At 41.2% G+C, this 22,287-nt stretch overlaps 1 protein-coding gene across 5 annotated transcripts in view; it reads right to left on the bottom strand.

Moving 5' to 3' along the window:
* SPECC1L (sperm antigen with calponin homology and coiled-coil domains 1 like) overlaps positions 1-22,287 on the bottom strand; it is a 121,200-nt gene that overhangs the window by 21,877 nt on the left and 77,036 nt on the right. For all 5 annotated transcript variants that reach the window (XM_036823034.1, XM_036823033.1, XM_036823037.1 and 2 more), the window contains 3 exons: positions 19,810-19,893; positions 17,197-17,353; positions 14,927-15,029 (listed from right to left, as the gene is read on the bottom strand). In XM_036823034.1, the coding sequence (XP_036678929.1) occupies positions 14,927-15,029; positions 17,197-17,353; positions 19,810-19,893 (344 nt within the window). The remainder of the gene's footprint in view (positions 1-14,926; positions 15,030-17,196; positions 17,354-19,809; positions 19,894-22,287) is intronic.

Below are 22,287 nucleotides of genomic sequence, written 5' to 3'. Positions count from 1 at the left end.
TGGCCCCCAGATTAGATAAAAAAAAAAGACAATTGAAAATTAAAACACAACATACTAAAACTAAAACTTATGGGACACAGCAAAAGCAGTGTTGGGGGAAAATTTATAGCTATAAACTCTTAAATGTTCAGAAATAAGAAAGAACTCAAATCAACAAACCAACTAACTTTACATCTTAAGGAACTAGAAAAAGAAAAACAAATTAAACCCAAAAGCTAACAGAAGGAAGGAAATAATAAAGATTAGAACAGAGATAAACAAAATAAAGAATAGAAAAGAGAAAAATCAGTAAAACCAAAAGTTGGTTCTTTGAAAAGATGAACAAAATTGATAAACCTTTAGCTAGAAAGACTAAGAAAAGGAGAGAAAACTCAAATTACTAAGATAAGAAAGTAGGGGTATTACTATTGATTCTACAAAAATAAAAAGGATTATAAGAGAGTACTATGAATAACTGTTCACCAGTAAATTGGATAACCCAGATGAAATAGACAAACTCCTAGAAACACAAAACCTATCAAGGCTGAATTATGAAGGAATAGGAAATCTGAACAGACCTTTAACTAGTAAGAAGATTGAATCAGTAATCAAAAACCCCCCAACAAAGAAAAGCCCTGGAATGGATGGCTTCACAGGTGAATTCTACCAAACATTTAAAGAAGAAATAACACCAATCCTCCTCAAAACTTTTCCAAAAATTGAAGAGGAGGAAACACTTCCTAACTCATTCTATGGGGCCAACACTACTCTGATACCAAAGCCAGACAGAGACACTGTAAGAAAACAAAACTACAGAGAAATATCCCTTATGAACAATGATGTAAAATCCTCAACAAAATACTAGCAAACCAAATTCAGTAGCATATTAAAAGGATCATACGCCATGACCAAGTGGGATTTATTTTTGGAATTCAAGGATAGTTCAACACATGAAAATCAATGAATGAAATATACCAAATGGACAGAATGAAGGAAAAAAAACACATGATCATCTCAATTGATGCAGAAATGGCATTTGACAAAATCTGGCATCTAATTCCTGACTAAAAAACAAAAACAAACAAAAAAACCTCTCAGCAACCAAGGAATAGAAGGGAGCTTAAGGCCATCAACAAAACCTGGAGCTAATGGTACACTTAATGGTAAAAGACTGAATGCCTTCCCCCTAAGATAGGTATCAGCAAACTATGACCCTCTTGCCTATTTTGACTAAAATATAGGCACGCCTATTTATTTATGTATTGACTTATGGCTAATTTCAAGGTACAATGGCAGAGTTGAATAGTTGCAACAGAGACCTGTGACCCACAGAGTCTAAAATATTTACTGTTAGGCCTTTAAGTAAAACTCTACTGACCCCTGCCCTAAGACCAGTAACAAGACAGGGATATCTGCTTCCATCATTTCTATTCAATATTGTACTGTAGTTTCTAGCCAGTACAATAAGGAAAGAAAAAGGAATAAAAGGCATCTAGATTATAAAGGAAGAATTAAAACTGTCTTTAGTCGCAGATGGCAAAATTGTCTATGTAGAAAATATGATGGAATTCATATTTTTTCCATTTTTCATAAGTACTAGTTACCTAGTACTTGTAACCCAGAAAGCCTCCTGTGACCTCCTAAAGGTTAACCATTATTCTGACACATATTAGACTAATCTTGCCAACTTCTGGGGTTTCAAGCAACCCAAGATTGTTAACAACCTCATACATGTCTTTTTTTTTTTTTTCCATACATGTCTTTTGATGAATGCATGTACACACTTCGGTTGAGATATACCTGAGAGTGAAACTGCTTGCTCATATGATATATGAATATTCAACTTCAGTAGATACTTCCAAATAGTTCTCCAAAATGGCTGGAACATTTTCCAACCCCATCAGCAATGTCTAAGTGTTCTTATTCTGCTTCCTTCCCAACACTAGGCATGATCAGCTTTTTGAATTAGCCATTCTGTGTCTAATCTGCTGTAGCATCACCTCATTGTGGTTTTAATTTGTATTTCCCTGATGATTAATGACGCTGAGCATTTTTTCAGCTGTTTATTACTGGCCATTGGATATCCTTTTTTATGAAGTGCTTGTGAAGTCTTCCAATTGGGTAGTACAAGTCCTCCAGCTTTGTTTTCCAAGACTGCCCGGGCTATCTATCCAAGTGGGTTTCCATATAAATGTTAATCAGCTGGTCAATTTCCATTAAAAAAATAAAGAAAACCCTGCTGATATTCTGATTGGGATTACATTTACTTTATAGATTATCTGCTCATTCCAATCAATGAACTTATTAGCACATCATGCCATTTACTTAGGTCTTCTTTAACTTCTTACAATGATATTTTATATTCTTCTGTTCTATACAGCTTGCATTAATTAGATTCATTCCTATGTACTTGATTTTTAAAATGCTAATAAAAATGAAATCTTTAAAAAATTTTTGTTTGATTCTTATGTTTATATCTGCATCTTTGTTAGATTTTCTACATCATAATTGTGTCTGTAAATAAACAGTTTTATATCTTTCTTTTCAATCATTACACTTTTTATTTCTTTTTCTGCCTTACTGACCTAGCTAGGACTTTCAGTACAACATTGAAGAGAAGTGAGAGCAGTCTTCTTGCTTTCCTCATCTCTGGCAGAAAGCTCTTGATGTCACAATTAAGATTGATGTCTTGTCTACTATTTTTTTCTAGATACCTTTTATCAGAGTAAGGAAAGCAGCTTCTATTCCTAATTTGTTAGAAATTTGTTCCTTTAAAAAAAATTAAACAGTGAAACAGCTGCTGAATTTTATCAAATGCTTTTTCTGCATCTACTGATCATATCTATCCTTTCATTTTGAGAACTTGCTCTGAAGGATTTTAATTCTTTGAAATTTTTTGAGACTTGCTACATAAGGCTCAGCATATGGCCCATTTTGATCAACATTCTGTGGCCAACTGGAAGGAATGGGCAATCTGCAGTTGTCTGGTGCAGCATTTTATAGCTGTCAGTCAGGACAAATTGGTTAATTGTGTTACTCCAATCTTCTATAGCTTTACTAAACTTCTGTTTGCTTCTTCTACTAGTTACTGAGAGAGGTGTGTTAAAACCTCCAAATATGACTGAGAGACTGTCTTTTTCTCCTTTCAGTTCTGTCAGTTTTGCTTTATGTTCTTTGGGGCTATGTTATCAGGCGCATATGAGTTTAGGATATAAGTGCCCGTGAAATCTTCTTACTGGGCAATGTAAGTCTTCCAACTCTGTTTCCCAAGACTGCCCTGACTACTGCAGTTGTTGCTATTTTTGTTTTGATCCTTTTATCATAATGAAGTGCCATCTTTAACTTCAGTAATGTTTCCTTTCTTAAAAAAAAAAAATTAATTAATTTACTTTTGGCTGCGCTGGGTCTTCGTTGCTGCACGTGGGCTTTCTCTAGTTGCGGCAAGCGGGGGCTACTCTCTTCGTTGCGGTGCGTGGCTTCTCATTGCGGTGGCTTCTCTTGTTGCAGAGCATGGGCTCTAGGTGCACAGGCTTCAGTAGTTGTAGCACGCGGGCTCAGTAGTTGTGGCTGGCGGGCTCTAGAGTGCAGGCTCAGTAGTTGTGGCGCACAGGCTTAGTTGCTCCGCGGCATGTGGGATCTTCCCGGACCAGGGCTCGAACCCATGTCTGCTGCATTGGCAGGCAGATTCTTAACCACTGCACCACCAGGGAAATCCCTAGTAATATTTCTTTCTGTGACAAGTACTTTGCCTGATGTTAGTATAGATCTCCCAACTTTTGATTAGTGCTTGCATAGTATCTTTCCCATTCTTTTATCTTCTTCAGTCTTTCCAGTTAAAGGATGGTTCTTATATGCAAAACAGCATTGGGTTTGTTTTTTATAATCTGAAAATCTCGGTCTTTTAGCTGTAATACTCAGTCCATGTATGTATAATGCAACTGTAATATACCTGGGTTTAAATTTACTTCTGTACCCTTATGCTCTGTTCCTTTTCTCTCCTTTCCTGCCTTCTTTTGGATTAATCGAGTATTTATTATTACTCCATTTCCCCCTCTATTAGCCTCTTAATTTTCCATTTTTTATTATTGTTTTAGTTGTTACCAATGTATAATTTCTAGCAGTCACATTAAAACAGTAAAAAGACATATAATATTAATATGTTTTATTCAATCTAATATATTAAAATATGATCATTTCAATATGTATCAATATTTTTAAATGGGTTGTTTTACATCCTTTTTTCCCCATCCTAAGTCTTCAAAATCTGATGTGTGTTTTATAATCACAGCACATCTCAATTTGGACTGGCCACATTTGAAGTGCTCAATAATCACATGCAGCCAATGGCCACTGTATCAGACAGTGCAGCCCTAGAGACTTATGGTATGTGACCCTTAACTCACTAATATCTACCATAAATTCAGAATTTTATAACTTTCTGGACAATACAAGGACCTTACAACATGTTAATGACATTTACTTTTCTATCAACCTCTTGAGCCATTTTTGTTTTATATTTTAAACCTAAATACATCGTTAAACAAGACATTTTTATTATACTGCAGAGTCAATATTCATTTATACTTACCCATACACTTATTTCTCCCATTGCTCTTTATTCCTTCCTATAATTTTGTTTCCCTATGGGATTATTTTCTTTCTGCTGAAAGAATTTCCCTTTTTCTTTCAGAGTGGGCCTGTTGGTGATAAATTCTGTTTTTGTCCATCTATGGAGAAGTTGCCAGTCTTATCAGTACTCTTCTGAAGCTACTACTTTTTCTCTCTATTTTATGATTTTTCTCATTGACTTTCATTTTTGGCAGTTTTAGTAGGACACTCCTGTCCTTCCCTCTCCTCCTAGGACTCCAACTACACACGTATTAAATCTTCTACTGTGTCCCACATCTATGACACCTTCTTACTTATTTTTCAACCTTTCATCTCTCAGTGCTTCACTGTGGATATTTTTAACTGATCAACCCTACAATTCACAAATTTGCATTGTATCTAGCGTGTTGTTAAGTGCATGTATTGGAATTCCTAATTTCAGCTATTGTATTTTTTTAGTTCTAAAATTTCCATCTGATTCTATTTTATAGATTCCATTTCTCTGGTAAAATTTTCTTTCTCTTCATCTATTTTCTTGAACACATTAATCAGTTATTTTAAAGGCCTAATCTAAGTATCTGGATCACCTGAAGTTTCTCCCTATATTACTCATTATTTCCCTTGATTTTCAGTCATGTGATCATGTTTACTGGCACGACTGGTATTTCTGATGGACTGCAAGACACTGGGTATCAGAATATAAGGGGCTGGATGGTGCCACCTCCCTGCAGAAAGGTTTTAAGTTTCTTCTGGCAGCTGATCACCTCGATGTAGCAGGTGAAAGTTCTGATGCTGAATTTCAAGCTGGCCTTTTCCAGTCAACCTTTATCTGTAAGGCACAGTTCTTTTGAGGGCTCTACTGAACTCCCAGGATGTTTGCCAGGGTCACTCCCCCTTGGCTGGTCTTGAACTTTTGGTTTTTATCTTCCTGGTACCAGGAGAACAAAAGCTATGCTGAAGTCTCTATCCTCTCAGCAGCAGATTTCTGCTGAAGTTCTCCAGGTCCACCTCCATGCATCTTAGCATGCGACAAATACCTTGAGGACAAGAGCTAAGTCAAATGTTGAGTTCACTACTCTGAGACTGTCTTCTCCCTGGGATTTAGGACCCTCAAATCTCTGTTGCCTTAGTATAGCTCCAAATTCAGATTTTAGTTTCCCTCCTCAGTGACTCTCAAACAAGCTCTGGACCACTGCTTTCTGTTTGGTCTCTGACCCATGCCAGGAGCTGGCAAATGCTCCAAGGGTTGAAAAAGGCAGTGTAAACAGAAGCTCAACTCAGTGTGATCTCTTTCTCCCTGCAATCTTGGCTCCTGCCAAATTTGTCCCAGCTGCCTTCATTAGTCCCCAGTGCCTTCACAGACATATATATATATATATATTTGCATTTTAAACAAAACAATTCTCAGCAGAGTTTGATCTGATAACCTATCATAACCATACACAGAAGTCCATATTGAGTTTTAATTACTAATGCATATTTCACTGACTAGTCCACAAGCTTCCAGAAACAGGAACTACTTTTCTATTTCCTGATTTCTGCTTCAATGCCCAGCACACTACCTGGCACAGAGCTTTAGTATGTATTTGATAAGTTAATTTCTATATTAGGAAATATTGCTAGAAAGCAAGTAAAGCATAGCACATAAAAACATCACTTTTAAACCATTCAAGTCCATCAATTCTTCTGATTCCATTAACCTCCACTATGAAATGTACAATCTTTCCTTCTTTGGCCCAAGCACTAATGAGCAAATCCCTCAATAAAACTGTGCATTCTTAATGTTTATTTGAGATTACATTACCTCAGGCAGTACTAAAAGCTTTTGCCCATTTATTAAAACTATTTTGTACTAGATTAAGTGATTTCATTACCTTTTGGATTAACTAATCCATCTCTAGGCCTGGTATTTTATCAGAAAACAATGAGATTTCAAAGTAAAGCTCTCTTAAATTAACCTTTAGAGGCTCCTTGATTGTATTCAATTAGGTTTTCCCAGAACAAGAAAACAACAGTACAACAGAAGCTGTTAAATATAAAATTTAGAACCAAAGAAAAGTATACTGAAAGTACGAGTTATATTCCTTATTACCTGGTTAGTCTCATACCATCAATCTTACATTGTTACTCCCTAAAGAAACAGTCAAAGAACTGGAGTAGCTGCCTCTGGGAAGCAGAATTTACAGAGGTGATGGTATAGGGCAGCGGAGCATCACTTCTCTCCATAAGCACTAAAGAACTACTAGAGGTATCTATATATTTAAATTAATTTTAAAACACAATTGTAGGGCTTCCCTGGTGGCTCAGTGGTTAAGAATCCGTCTGCCAATGCAGGGGACACGGATTCGAGCCCTGGTCTGGGAAGATCCCACGTGCTGCGGAGCAACTAAGCCCACACGCCACAACTACTGAGCCTGTGCTCTAGAGCCTGCGAACCACAACTACTGAGCCTGCGTGCCACAACTACTGAAGCCTGTGCGCTTAGAGCCTGTGCTCCGCAACAAGAGAAGCCACCACAATGAGAAGCCCACACACCGCAACGAAGAGTAGGCCCCGCTCGCCACAACTAGAGAATGCCCGTGTTCAGCAACGAAGACCCAATGCAGCCAAAAATAAACAAATTAAAAAAAAATTAAAAAATAAAAAAAACCCCACAATTGTATACAAGCTGAGGCACTGATTAAAAAAGAAGAAAGACTCAGTCCTTAAAGCAATAGTTCTGAAGGCTGTCTGTGATACCACAGACTCATGGCTCAGCCTTGAGGGAGTCATTGATCCTGGCAGGGGTTCAGGCCCACATCTGTAAACCTGACAGTTAACTTAGATCGTCAAGTCCCCTTCAAGGGTAATATTCTAGTATTCTAAAACTTCAGTGAATAATTGGTGGCAGGGCGCAATTTAAAAGAGAAAAAATGTATTTGTCAGATAAAAGGCCAACTCACAAGGGCTTGTTTTGTAATGGATGGTTAATGAAATTACAGTGATTAGTACAATTATTTTAGGATGACTCTTAAGAGAGTTAGCGGAAGATGATATGAGTATTAGGGAATCTATCTCTGTTGATTAGACAGTTCCTACGACATAAAGCACGCGCAGTCCCAGCACTAACGATGCACTTGGGGCCTGAGAGTGCAGAATGTGCTAAGTGTCACGTAACAGCTCCTGCTCTAGTGAGCCAGTCCAGTGTCACAGCCTGCCCTCTCCTGCTGATTGTGGGAAGTCAGAGACCAAAGACTGGTCCCACACTGCTGGCTTCAAGGAGGGGTAAACTCATCCATACTTACAGCTCGATAAGGAAAGGGCTCTGGCACTTCTTACGTGGCTCTTGACAAATTAAGAGCTCTATCAGATATATCTTTCAGCTTAAAAAGATTATGCATATAAAATTATGTCCAATTTTAACTCACAGACCTTGAAATAAAAGAACCAGCATCCTATCTACTTCTAAACAGCAAAACAGATACCAGTCTCACAGGAAACAAAAGCCAGACAAACAAAAAAGCCATACATAGACATCATTACAAAAGTGTCCACAGGAAGTAAGGAAGGGGGGAAACGGGTTTGTAGCACAGACTGCCCAATATGTATAAAAAGGTTTTTCTTTATGTATGGCTAACCATTCTGTTTTGCATTATATTTCCCCTTGCATTTTAAGTACCCAGTAAACAAAAAAAAATTAAAATTATTAATTGAGGATCTTAAGGAATTGATTTGTGGTTTTTTTTTTTAACTTAATACAATGTACCTTAAAACCACAGAATCAGAGAATTTAAATGGAGGGAACCAAGAGACATTAGTTAAATCATTGACTTAATGCTTGAATTACCTCAATCAACTTGGTTACTTAATTTTTAATCAACTTGCTACATGGCAAAATGCCATAATCAAGGGGGAGGTACTTTCTAATTATCTAAAATTACTCAATTTAAGGGTAATGGTCTAGGAAAATTTAAAGCTTATGTTACAAGATGACATGCAATAACATAGAAAAATAATACTTTTAAAATCTGTTAAACGCATAGCATATGCTGGAAATGTGCACAACTGCCTCACTTAAGCTTCCATTTTACAGAGGAGGAAACTGAGGCCCAGAGAGGCTAAGTAATTTGCAAAAGGTCACACAGTAAGAGGCAGAGCTGACATTCAAACCTTACCTGACACTCAAGTCCAAGGGCTTAATCACTACTCTATGTGTGATTCTCACAGCATGGTCTATGGATCAAGTGCAATGCCTGTAAAAATGCAGATTCCAGAGTCTCCCAACGCACCTCTCGAATTATAAATCTTGAGGGTTGGTTCTCAGGAATCTGCACTTTTCCCACAATCTTCACAGGTTTTTGCATACAAGCCTGAGAACCACTGTTCTAAAAATGAACCTCCAAGGTATCCCGTGACATTCAACATATAGGTTCAGACAGTCATTCAGCTCTGCCATGTGCAGGGCCTTCTGCTGGATGCTGGGAAAGACAGGCCCTTCTAAGGAGCTCACAGTCTAGAAAGGAAGACACACACACAGACTGACAACTTCAGTATCCTTGGGATATATCACGTGGGGTTCTGTAACACAGGGAAAATGAATTACAAAGACCGCCCTCCCCCCCCCCCCAAAAAAAAGCCCTGATATACAGAAAGCACTCTGCCCTGGACTGGGTTCAAGTCAAGGAAGAACTAGGCTCCCGGGGCTCTGGGAGGAGGGGGTGCACATTAGGGATGAACCCTTGTGGGGGCGGAGCAGGGCAAAGGCAACGTTGCACAGATGCTGACTTCGAAGCTGAAGGAGCAGACACTCCCCAGATGGAGGGGGTGAAGTGACAGGATGGGGGGCACCAGCGGCCAAGGTGTGATTGTGGAGAAGCCGATAAGACTACACAGGGGCCAGATCAACTGTAAGGGGTCTTGTTCTCCACACCAAGGATTTGAGGCTTTAACCAAATGGCAAAGGAGAAGCAGCTTAAAGAGAAATAACCAGATCACAATTTCAAACCACTTTGGCAGCCAAGTAAAAGACAGACAGGAGGTTGAGAAAATTACTTATGTCCATGCAAAGCCTTCGTACGCAGTGTGCACAGCAGCATCGTATGTAACGGCCATGACAACCAGACAGCGTCAGCAGATGATGGGACGACAACAGGTGGTCCACAAAGTGGAATACTTTTCAGTCGTAAAAGGAGTGACACGTGGAGAACATGCTACAACATAGGTGAACTGTGAAAACATTATGCTCAATGAAAGAGGCAGCCACAGAGGACCGCACGCTGTGTAATTCCAGTGCCATGAAGTGCCCAGAACAGGCACGTCTATGGAGACAGGAGGTAGATCCGTGGCTGCCTACAGCAAATGGGGAGGGACTGCTAACAGGTACAAGATTTCTCTTCAGATTGATGAAAATTCTCTAAAACTAATTGTGGTGATGGCTGCACAACTCTGTGAAGACACTAAAATGTACATTTTTAAATGGGTGAACTGTTATCTTACGTGAAGTACAGCCCAATAAAAAATGATGTTAAAGAAAAAAATGTAAAGGGTTGGGCAATACTGATTTATGCTCGAGATTTCAGTCCTTGATCAAACTGGGAGCCACAGCATTGATGTTCTTGCCACTTGGCAAAGCTGAGAGCATCAGTTTTACACCCGCTTTCAGCTTTGGAGGACTGAAGTCTTTTAGGATGGAGTTTTATGTCTGGCATCTTTCACTTAGCATAATATTTTTAAGATTCATCCACTTTGTAGCATGCATAAAAACTTCTAATCCATGAACAAAGGATCTTTCCATTTACTTAGATTTTAATTTCTTTCACAATGTTTGTAGTTTCCAGTGTACAAGCCTTGTGCCCCCTTGGTTAAATTTATTTCTAAGTCTTTTATTCTTTTTAAAAAATTTTTATTTTATATTGGAGTATAGTTGATTAACAATGTTGTGTTAGTTTCAGGTGTAAAGTGATTCAGTCATACATATACATGTACCTATTCTTTTTCAAACTGTTTTCCCATTTAGGTTATTACAGAATATTGAGCAGGGTTCCCTGTGCTATACAGTAGGTCCATGCTGGTTATCTATTTTAAATATAGCAGTGTTTACATGTCAGTCCCAAACTCCCAGTCTATCTCTCCCTCCCACCCTTCCCCCTTGGTAATGTAGGTTTGTTTTCTAAGTCTGTGAGTTTGTTTCTGTTTTGTAGTAAGTTCATTTGTACCATTTTTTAAGATTCCACATATAAGCGACACCATATATTTGTCTTTCTCTGACTTACTTCACTAAGTATGGTAACCTCCAGGTCCATCCATGTTGCTGCAAACAGCATTATTTCACTCTTTTTAGTGGCTGAGTAACATGCAATTGTACATACGTACCACATCTTCTTTACCCACTCATCTGTTGATGGACACCTAGGTTGCCTCCATGTCTCAGCAACTGTAAACAGCGCTGCAATGAACACTGGGGTGCATGTATCCTTCCGAACCATGCTTTTCTCCAGATATGTTATTATTATTATTTTTGGCCTCACCTCGCAGAACACAGGATCTTAGTTCCCCCACCAGGGACCAGGGATCGAACCCATGCCCGCTGCGGTGGAAGTGAGGAGTCTTAACCACTGGACCCTCAGGCAATTCCCCCGGATATATTATTCTTTATGATGCTATTATAAATGGAAATGTTGTCTTATGTTCATTTTCAGAGTTTCACTGCTAGTATAGAGAAATTCAACTGCTTTTTATATTGACCTTGTATCCTGTAAATCTGCTGGATTTGTTTAGTAGCTCCAAAGGTGTTTATGTGAATTCTTGAAGGTTTTCTAGATAGCAATCATGTCATCTGCAAATAGACAGTTTTACTTCTTCCTTTTCAATGCCTTTTTTTCTTTCTCTTGCCCAGCTGCCCTAGCGAGAACTTCCAATAAAATGTCAATAGAAATGGTGAGAGTGGGCATCCTTTCCTGTTCCTGATCTTGGGGGGGAAGCACCTAGTCTTTTACCATTAAGTACGATGGTAGCTGTGGGTTTTCACAGATACCCTTTATAAGGTTGAGAAAGTTCCCTTCTATTCCTAGTTTGTTGAGTGTTTTTTTTTATCATGAATGGGTTTTGAATTTTGTCAAACACTTTTTCTGCATCCACTGAGATGATTTTGTGGTTTCTCCCCTTTATTCCACAACATGGTGTATTACTTTAAGTTTCATATGTTGAACCAACTTTGCATTCCTGGGATAAATCCGACTTGGTCATGGTGCACAATTCCTTTTATTTGCTGCTGGATTCTGTTTGTCCGTATTTTATTGAGGATTTTTGCATAAGAAATATTGGTCTGTAGTTTTCTTGTGATGTCTTTTTCTGGCTTTGTTATCAGGGTAATACTGGCCTCACAGAATGAATTAGGAAATGTTCTCTATTCTATTTTTGGAAGAGTTTGAGAAAGACTGCTGTTAATTCTTCTTTTAAACGTTTGGTAGAATTTACCAGTGAAGCCATCAGGCCCTGGGCTTTTCTTTGTTGAAAGTTTTTGATTACTAATTCTGTTTCTTTAGTTGCTATAGGTCTACTCAGATTTTCTTTCTTTTTTTTTTTAAAGTTTTTTTTTTTGATGTGGACCATTTTTAAAGTCTTTATTGAATTTTTTGGTTACAATACTGCTTCTGTTTTATGTTTTGTTTTTTTGGCGGCGAGGCATATGGGATCTTAGCTCCCCGACCAGGGATCGAAACCATACCCCCTGCGCTGGAAGGTGAAGTCTTTAACCACTGGACCACCAGGGAAGTCCCAGATATTCTTTCTTCTTGAGTTAATTTTTTTTTAATTAATTAATTAATTTATTTATATTTTTGGCTGCATTGGGTCTTCGTTGCTGCGTGCATGCTTTCTCTAGTTGCAGTAAGTGGGGGCTACTCTTTGTTGCAGTGCGCCGGCTTCTCATTTCAGTGGCTTCTCTTGTTGCAGAGCACAGGCTCTAGGCACGCGGGTCTCAGTAGTTGCGGCACATGGGCTCAGTAGTTGTGGCGCACGGGCTTAGTTGCTCCACGGCATGTGGGATCTTCCAGACCAGGGCTCGAACCCGTGTCCCCTGCATTGGCAGGCGGATTCTTAACCACTGTGCCACCAGGCAAGTCCTTGAGTTAATTTTTATAGTTTGTGTATTTTGAGGTATTTGTCAAATTCATCTACGTTAAACAATTTGTTGGTATACTGTTCACAGTATTCCCTTTTAATCCTTTTCATTTCTATAAGGTCATTAGTAACGTCCTCTCCTTTATTCCTGATTCTAGTAATTTTAGTCTCCTTTTTTTTTTTCCTTTGTCAATCTAGGTAAAGATCTGTAGATTTGCTGATCTTTTCAAAGAACAAACTTCTGGTGTCACTGATGTTCTCTACTGATTCTTCTATCTCCTTTATTTCTGCTCTGACCTTTATTACTTCCTTCCTCTGACTGCTTTAGGCTTAGTCTGCTCTTCTTTTTCTACTTTCTTCAGGTTGACGGTTAGATCACTGATTTGAGATTTTTCTTCTTCTTCTTCTTTTTTTTTATCTTTTGGCCACACCGCACAGCGTGTGGGATCTTAGTACCCCGACCAGGAATCAAACCTGCACCCCCTGCACTGGAAGAGCGGGGTCTTAACCACTGGACCGTGAGGGAAGTCCTGAGATTCTTCTTCTTTATAAAGGTAGGTGTTCACAGCTATAAATTTCCCTGAGAGCTGCTTTTCAGCACCTCCCATAGTTTTGTTATGTTATGTTGTGAATTTTCCTTCAGTTATTAATTTCTAATTTCATTCCATTATGATCAGAAAAGATACTCTGTGAAATTTCAATCTTTTAAAATTTATCGAGATTTGTTTTATTACTCAACATACAGCCTATCCTGAATGTTCTACATGCACCTGAGAAGAATACATATTTTGCTGTTGTTGGGTAGAGTGTTCAACAGATGTCTCACAGGTCTAATTAGTATACAGTTCATGTATATAGTATATGGTTCAAATCTTGTATGTCCATGCTAGGTTTTTCTATCTAGCTGTATCCCAATCATTTACTTCTTTTTTTTGGGGGGGGGGGGTGTGGCTAAGCAATTATTTTTTAAGTGTACAGTTCAGTGGCATTAAGTACATTCACATGGTTATATAACCATCACCGGCATCCATTTCCAGAACTTTCTTCATCTTGCAAACTGAAACTCTGTACCCTTTAAACAATAAATCCCCATTACCCCCTGCCCCCAGCTCCTGGCAACCACCATTCTACTTTCAGTCTCTATGAATGTGACTATTCTACGGAGTTCATATAAGTGGAATCCTATAATATTTGTACTTCTGTGTATGGCCCATTTCATTTAGCATAATGTCATGGAAGCAACCTGAATATCCATCGACAGATGAATGGATAAAGATGCGGTACATATATATATGATGGAATACTACTCAGCCATAAAAAAGAATGAAATAATGCTATTTGCAGCAACATGGATATAGAGATTATCATATTAAGTGAAGTACATCAGAGACAAGTATCATATGATATAACTTATGTGTGGAATCTAAAAAAATGATACAAATGAACTTATTTACAAAACAGAAACAGACTCACAGACATAAAAAAACAAACTTACTGTTACCAGAGGGGATAGTGTGTGTGTGTGTGTGTGTGTGTGTGTGTGTGTGTGTGTGTGTGTGTGTTGGGGGGGGATAAATTAGGAGTTTGGGATTAGCAGATACTAACTACTATATATAAAATAGATAAACAACAAGGTCCTGCTACATAGCAAGGGGAACCATATTCAATGTCTCGTAGTAACCTATAATGGAAAAGAATCTGAAAAAGAATAGAAATATATATATATGTATAAATGAATCACTTTGTTATACACCTGAAACTAACACATCATAAATTAACTACACTTCAGTTTTTAAAAAAAGGTTAATAAACAAAAGAGAGAGAGACTGACAGGGCAAGAAAGGAGAGGCTATAAAACAGTCCAGATGAGAAATGACAGGGCACAAAGACAGCCCAGCAGGAAGGGGAAAAAGCTAAGAGAAAACTTTAAACATACCAATGATAAGTAAAATCTTAATTTAAAGTAAAATAAATATATTTTCACTCTTAGTCCAGATGAGGCCTTAACAAAAGCAATTAACTGGGACTTAAATGAGAAAGTGCTACAACAGCTGAACAAGAGTATTGTAAAGGTTAGCTACTCTGGAAAGGTAAGAAACTTATTTCATCCAAGGGATACTCCGCCACGTTCAGGGTAGACTTGGAACCCAGTGCAGGACTCGTCACTGCTCAGGTGAGCTGCGCCGTCAGCACCTGGCGTGGCAGCTGCTCCCCTGGGGCAAAAGAACCATGGGGCTACCTGATAGCCTTCGGTTTTCTTCTGACACCATTTCAGCAAGGCGTTCCTCTTGGATCCTCCATATTCTCTTGCCAATGCCGAGAGAGGGTCCTTCCTTTCTTCCCTGATAAGTGAAAATAAGGAACCCAAGTTGAAATATTTCTTATTTGAGCACCCTTCTAAACCAGAAATCCAACAAACACAACAGAACATTTGAACACAACAAACACACACTCGGAGGCATCCAATGGCAAGATGTACCTTCACCCGCTGGATTTTGCCTGTCAATTTTTATGGGTCTCACAGACCCACCACCGTCAGGGGGCTCTGCCATCTGCAGGGGGCTCTACTCATTATCCACACGGAAACTGGCAAAGATTCAGCACCACTGAATCTTGGGTTCCTTATTTTCACTTAGGGAAGAAAGGAAGGACCCTCTCTCGGCACAGCACCACTGTGCCAGGCCATGTGCATGTGCTGGGCAGGGCGTGGTGAGCAACACAGAGACCCTGCCTCTCAAGGAACTTCAGAGTTTACTACGGGACAGACCAACTACAGAAGCTTGGGGGGGAAAAAATCAATGGCTATACATTACTCATTTCTTAAAATTATATGGAGGGTACTTTAGGGCACTGTCAACTGCCTTGGAGGCAGAAAAAATATCCTACCTCAGACCAGACACTGAATCAAAAAAGATTTTGTGATCACCCTGGCGATGGAGCAGGGGAGGCATACAACCGACTCCTCCAGTACCCAATCCTTCCTTCCAAGAACTATTCTAGAAGCAGAACAGAATACCAAGGAGCACCTGGAGAGAGAGTGCTCTGTAAAACAACCTGTTTCTTGACAAGCAGCACACTCTTAAAAGCCTGGTCTAATTTTTAGTGATGACTGCACAAGTGGAGATTCTAGCCCTACGACCCATACACTTAACAGTCCAGTAACTGTCCTAGAGGTTATGATGTTACAGGTGGCTTACTATTATTCTGTCCATATTCATCCTGCAAAGTATGGTAGGAAATCAAAGAGCACACATGTAGAACTGAAGCTTTTTCAAGTTAGAGGTGCACTGAAATAGCACCAATTTTTATTTAGAACCAAAAGTAAAATATGAAAATATTTCAACTTGCAGTTAGACTGCTGTCTTGAAGAAATATACTTTTATGTTCGTGTACCTGCCCACCAGATTGCTGCCCTGGTTTAAAGGGTTCAAAGAAGTTTGTTATAACACCACTGATCACAGGAAATGAGAATGAAGATAAAGGTGAGATATATGAATGAAAACAAAAGGGCAAGCCAAAAAAAAAAAAAAAAACCCCTATTATGCTCAAAATAAAAGTAACTACTACAATCACTGTGAAAGGTTTCCTCTATTTCACACAGGCCATTTTGTTATAGAAACAGCTTAAAAAGCATCAAAGACGAGTAAAGTCTATGGGCACAATGAGAAGCTGCAGCAAAGAGCCTCCTAGAGCAGAGGGTGCTCTCCTGTAACATCTTCACTGTAAGATAAGGAAACTAAGGCCAGGAGACACCTTGTGGAGGCTCACAACTTCTAAGTGGGGGGCCAGGAAGAGTGGGGGCCCTGCCCACCAGGGCGGACAGTGCTCCCCCGGGCTTGGCCAGGGCGGCATGAGCCGCACTCTCCACTGCACCCGACCTGCCTGATCCGCACTGAGTATGGGACCACTCTTCTAAGAGGTCGGTCCCCGAGAGGCAGGGTTTTAAAAGTGAGCATATAATTTGAGTTTGAGACACCAAATATTCCACTTTTACTCAAACTTCTAAGTCAGTATACGGTAAAGTTCTGAAACCCACTCCCATCCCTCTTTCAGTTCGTGTTCAGCCTTCCTGCAAACTCACTGGAGTCACTGACCCTACCAGTAACGCTCACCTTCCTCCCCGTCCACCACCCTCAAGGCCTCGCTCGAGTTCCCCTCTTCCAGCCTCCCCAACACTCTATCCACACCCTGTTTTCACTAAACTTACTTTTGTACTCAGCTGTTCTCTACTTGAAAAAACCAAAACCAAAAAACCCCACAAAAAAACAAAACCAAAAATACCAGCTGCTTGGGGAAAATAATTCTCTCTTTTACTTTGCTTTACTTTTTTACTTTCATATCATCTTTCCCAATTCTAGGCATAGAAGACTAGATCAGAAAACACTAAATAACACATAAAGAATGAAAATATATCAGTGCTCGAATGCCGTTACTTTATAACCTGATCATTTAATTTCAAAAGGCCAGGAACGGCAGGCATGAAATGCACCAATGCTAACTGTCCTCTACCTTATCCGGCTTCGAGTGGTGGGGGTCACGGAGGCCGTGGGGGAGGAGGACAGGGACAGCTGTGGCGACGTGGCACCCATGGCCATGAGTGAGGCAGGTGATGCGCCCTCAGGTGCAGAGACGTCTCGCTTCATCTCTTCACTGCTTCGTCTGGACACTGAGTGTAAGAAACAGCCATTATGCAATTTATAGCAAAAACATTTTAAGCTGAGTTCTTGAGACATCTTCTTCAGCAGGTCCCCAAAAGAGCAGAAATTATCATACAGGAGGAAAAACTAACATTCTCTTTAACTTACTGATAACTTGAAAGGTTTTTTTTTTTCCATTTTAAAAAACTGTAGGGGGCTTCCCTGGTGGCGCAGTGGTTGAGAATCTGCCTGCCAATGCAGGGGACACGGGTTCGAGCCCTGGTCTGGGAAGATCCCACATACCGCGGAGCAACTAGGCCCGTGAGCCACAACTACTGAGCCTGCGCGTCTGGAGCCTGTGCTCCGCAACAAGAGAGGCCGCGATAGTGAGAGGCCCGCGCACCGCGATGAAGAGTGGCCCCCGCTCGCCGCAACTAGAGAAAGCCCTCACACAGAAACAAAGACCCAACACAGTCAAAGATAAAAATAAATTAAAAACAACAACAAACAAACAAAAAACTGTAAAAAAGGTACAGTTGTTGAAATATGCACAGAAGCCCACATTCCCTGAAGGCAAGGAGTGTGTCTCATCCACCCTTAACACTCAAAGCACCCACCTGGCCCACAGTGAGTCCCCCGCAAACCTGCGTTCAACTACAAACACGACCAAAGCCAAAGGCTAACGAAAGCAACATTCACTCTCAACCAAAATCAACACAACCCTTCTGAACGTGGCCAAAAACACTGCTGAAGAGACAGAAAGGAAAGATACTTTGTTACAGGGCCACACAATTCTGGGTCAAGACTTTTTTTTTTTGGCTGCCTTGGATCTTCGTTGCTGCGCGTGGGCTCTCTCTAGTTGCGGTGAGCGGGGGCTACTCTTTGTTGTGGTGCACGGGCTTCTCATTGCAATGGCTTCTCTTGTTGCAGAGCAAGGGCTCTAGGCGTGCGGGCTTCAGTAGTTGAGGCGCATGGGCTTAGTTGCTCCACAGCATGTGGGATCTTCCCGGACCAGGGATCAAACCCATGTCCCCTGCCTTGGCAGGCGGATTCTTAACCACTGCGTCACCAGGCAAGTCCCAAGCCACGTTTTAAAAAACATGAATCAACGAAACAGAAAAGCAAAAGGTGTCGTGTCAAGTCAACTACCGAGAAATAAGAACAATCAGGAAAGTCCTATTTTGAAAGTGTAAGGCACTACGCCTTGCTGGAATTACGAAAGTCCTGAGAACTGGGAGGTGGAAGCAGCCATTGCAGCCGTTGAAAACGGAGCCACAACAGAAGCGGCTTTCTGGCCACGATGACATGAGACGCGAGACAAGGTTCCTGACCTCAGAGTCTCTCACCTCAGATGATGCTGAATGCGAGGGAGCCATTATTGCATCATCCCGGGCTGGCTGTAATGCAATCGTGCCAAACACCAGTAATTTCCCCCGGATGACTGGAACTGCCCCCTTTCATTGGCTAAACTTCTCTTGATGATTTTAGGATAGCCACAGCAGACTATAACTCAGCATCAGCTAAGCGGTGCATTTAAAGATCAAGAGGAGACATGCTTTCTCCTATTACAAGATCTTATCAGAATGATGCACTTGCATATTTGACAAAATTTTATAATTATTCTGCCTTTTCCTTTCAATGTCAGATCTCTGTATGCCTTAAATCAGCAGTTTCTTTTAAGTGGTATGCTAGGAAATTGGATGAGAACACCTTTGATAATTTTATATCAAACAGAGGAAAAAGACTGAGAAAGAATCAGAAGAACTCTGTTACAGGAAAAGGCTCTGGATCTGGGCTTTGGGGGTGGTGATTTTGGCTGGACTTCCCACTGATTTAAAGACCCAGCTAAGATGTACAAAAACTGTACTAACTTAAATCCACATACAAGTGGGACATTAACCACAGGAGGCAGGGTTATAGGAATCTCTCCTTTCCTGGTCCAATTTCTAGTTGAGCTATTAAGGGTTAAAAAATGGCCACAAGGGGAAAATAATATGAACACTGATAAATTGAAGAGTTAGCTCTAGGAGACCGAAAAAGTAAGCCCATCAAATTCATCATTGTAAAATGGCTATAACACTGGAAAAATCTGGCTTCTGGAGAATTTTTGGTGTGCTCTGAAATAACTCTTCAAAAACAGTCATGACACATCTTGGGATAAATATTTTAACCTTTCACAGCTACGCAACTTTGTATGAACCTATATTTTCAGTATATCTTCTAACCCACTCTAGGCACTTAATGAACACTTGTTAAGTGAATGGAACTATCTAGCTCTTATTTTTTATTTTTGAAATCAGGGCCACGAAATGTGATTTCTATGAAATGTGTAAGATACAATAGGGGAAATTCAGAGTGAAAAACAATCAACTAAAGAGCTAAAGAGGCAAGTAGGTTAAATAAACCTAAAGAGAAAGTACTCGGTACCATCACTAAAACTTCTGGAAGAATCTTTTTAAAAGAAATTTCAGATAAAAAGTATTACCTGAGATGGTCTTGGCACTTTCCATGGCAGGTACTCTCGGCAGAGAAGCAGGTCGGCTGGTCGAAGATGTTCTTAGTAGATGCTCTACACAGGGTGGAAAGTGTCACAGTAAAGAGACCTGACCCTGAACTTCAAGAGGTAAAGGTAGCAGGAAAGTGAGTTTTGCTCCCTTTGCCCCTGAGGCTCATTCATCCCTCCTTCCCATCCAGGGCACCTCAACGGCTCCCCACAGACAGAGTCCCTTATACAAAACAACTCCCGTAGACAAGGACCAAGGGAAAACATCTCATTCAACTTTTATTTCTAGGGATGAGACATGCAACACAGATGAACACTTCTAAACCACCGACTGCTACTTACCTCTGATGCAATTCAACCAAAATTCCAAGATCCCCCACTGCATCTAGGTCTAAAAGTACAAACTAAATCAAAGCCTTGCCCTGTGTGCCTACAGTTAGTGCAGGAGCCATACGTGTCTACAACCAGAAACAAGTCAGGATGGAAACTGGAATAAGAGAATGATAAAGCACTATCAAGCCACAGAGAGGGATTTCTCTGGTGGCACAGTGGTTAAGACTCTGCGCTCCCAACGCAGGGGCCCGGGTTCGATCCTTGGCCCGGGAACTAGATCCCACTTGCATGCCGCAACTAAGAGTTCACAACTAAGGAGCCGGCAAGCTGCAACTAAGACCCGGTACAACCAACCAAATAAATAAATAAATAAAAAGAAAATATCTATCAAGCCACAGAGGTAGAAGCCATTTGCTTCGACTTCAGGCATCGGGAAGCCTTCAGCAGCATAATGACATGAATTTGTCTGTCAGACGGCTGGCTTCACTAGTGGAGAACAGGGCTGGGGAACAGTATTCAGCCAGACAACATTCAGAGCAGAGGTAGAAGGACATTCAGGTTAGAGGACAATAAATCCCAGCGTGGGTGAACCATGGGGCAGGTGGGGAACAGAGAGGGCAGCAGGGGGATAGCTCTAAAGCAGGGATGTGGCTAACTGACAAGAGCCTCACTGCCTGGCATGTGGACTTCAGTCTGAGGGCAGCGAGGACCCTCAGGAGGGACACAACCAGATCCTGCCTCCCCGTCAAGGGCACAGCTCCGCCTGTTCTCGCTGAACACAGGCTGGGTTGGAGTCTCTGCAGTCCCCCGAGCCCTGGCACAGTGGTTCCCTCACCCCCTCAGCCCGGCCAAATTCACCAGCCTTTGGGCCCAGTGTGACACCCCTTCCTCAGCACCTGCTCCCCACAATGGGTGCCCCAGACACAGGCCAGCCCGCGAGGCTGTCACCTGGCCAGGACAAGCCCAGCGAGGCTGTCACCAGGCCAGGACAACAAGCAAGGAAGGCTGGACGTGTTCTGCCTGGTCCGGTGTGTCAGGGACATGTGATGGGGCTGGGCTGAGTGAAGACAGTTAGTCTTGTCTGAGAGCAAACACACTCGACGGGGAAAGGCGGGACCAACCAGACACCAGTCAAACAGCCCCATCAGCACTTCGTTTTAAGAATTAACAATTTAAAAAATACTCCCTCTCAGAATATCATGATGTCAAAAGTAATGGCCTATCACGGTATCTTTCAAGGAGAGCACATCTTTCATGCCAAAATGTGTTTTCTAAGCGTGTGAGGACTGTGTGGTTGTGATCACACAGCACTCTGGAGGGACGCTCCAGAAGACAGGACTCACACAGCCCACAGCCACTATGCCTTTCTTTTTTTTCTTTTTTTTTTTTTAAATTTTATTTATTTATTTATTTATGGCTGTGTTGGGTCTTCGTTTCTGTGCGAGGGCTTTCTCCAGTTGTGGCAAGTGGGGGCCACTCTTCATCGCGGTGCGCGGGCCTCTCACTATCGCGGCCTCTCTTGTTGCGGAGCACAGGCTCCAGACGCGCAGGCTCAGTAATTGTGGCTCACGGGCCTAGTTGCTCCGCGGCATGTGGGATCTTCCCAGACCAGGGCTCAAACCCGTGTCCCCTGCATTGGCAGGCAGATTCTCAACCACTGTGCCACCAGGGAAGCCCACTACGCCTTTCTTATCCTGAACGAACAAAGCCTCGGTGCAGAGCCCACCAGCAAGCATCGGTCAAAATTCTGAACCCCGTGGTGCTTGCACTCGTCTTCACAGGAAGAGTACATTATGCACAAAGACTGACAGACAAAGCAAAGTTCGTGGAACATGGAAAGAGTAGGAAATAGGAGTCAACATTTTAAATTTAGTCCAAATGTCCACTTCACAGTTACGAGACTGGTCATGTCCCTGAAGGCTTCATCTCCCAAAGAACACAGCACGTGAGGAGAGTGAGGACAGGTTATAGAGACACACGGGTCAGAACAAGGAGGGTGCCAGCTGAGAGCAAGCGGGAGGCGCCCCATCTCCATCTCTGCCACTGGGCACATGGAAGGCACGCGACTGAGGCACGGTGCACGGACCTGCCGCCCACCCAGTGCAGCCTGCTCTCGCTGCATGTCTA

Source organism: Balaenoptera musculus, chromosome 14 (assembly GCF_009873245.2).
Source record: "Balaenoptera musculus isolate JJ_BM4_2016_0621 chromosome 14, mBalMus1.pri.v3, whole genome shotgun sequence".
NCBI classification, from domain to species: domain Eukaryota; kingdom Metazoa; phylum Chordata; class Mammalia; order Artiodactyla; family Balaenopteridae; genus Balaenoptera; species Balaenoptera musculus.
The sequence above is the reverse complement of the archived record's forward strand: the minus strand, read 5'-3'. Positions and strand labels throughout refer to the sequence as shown.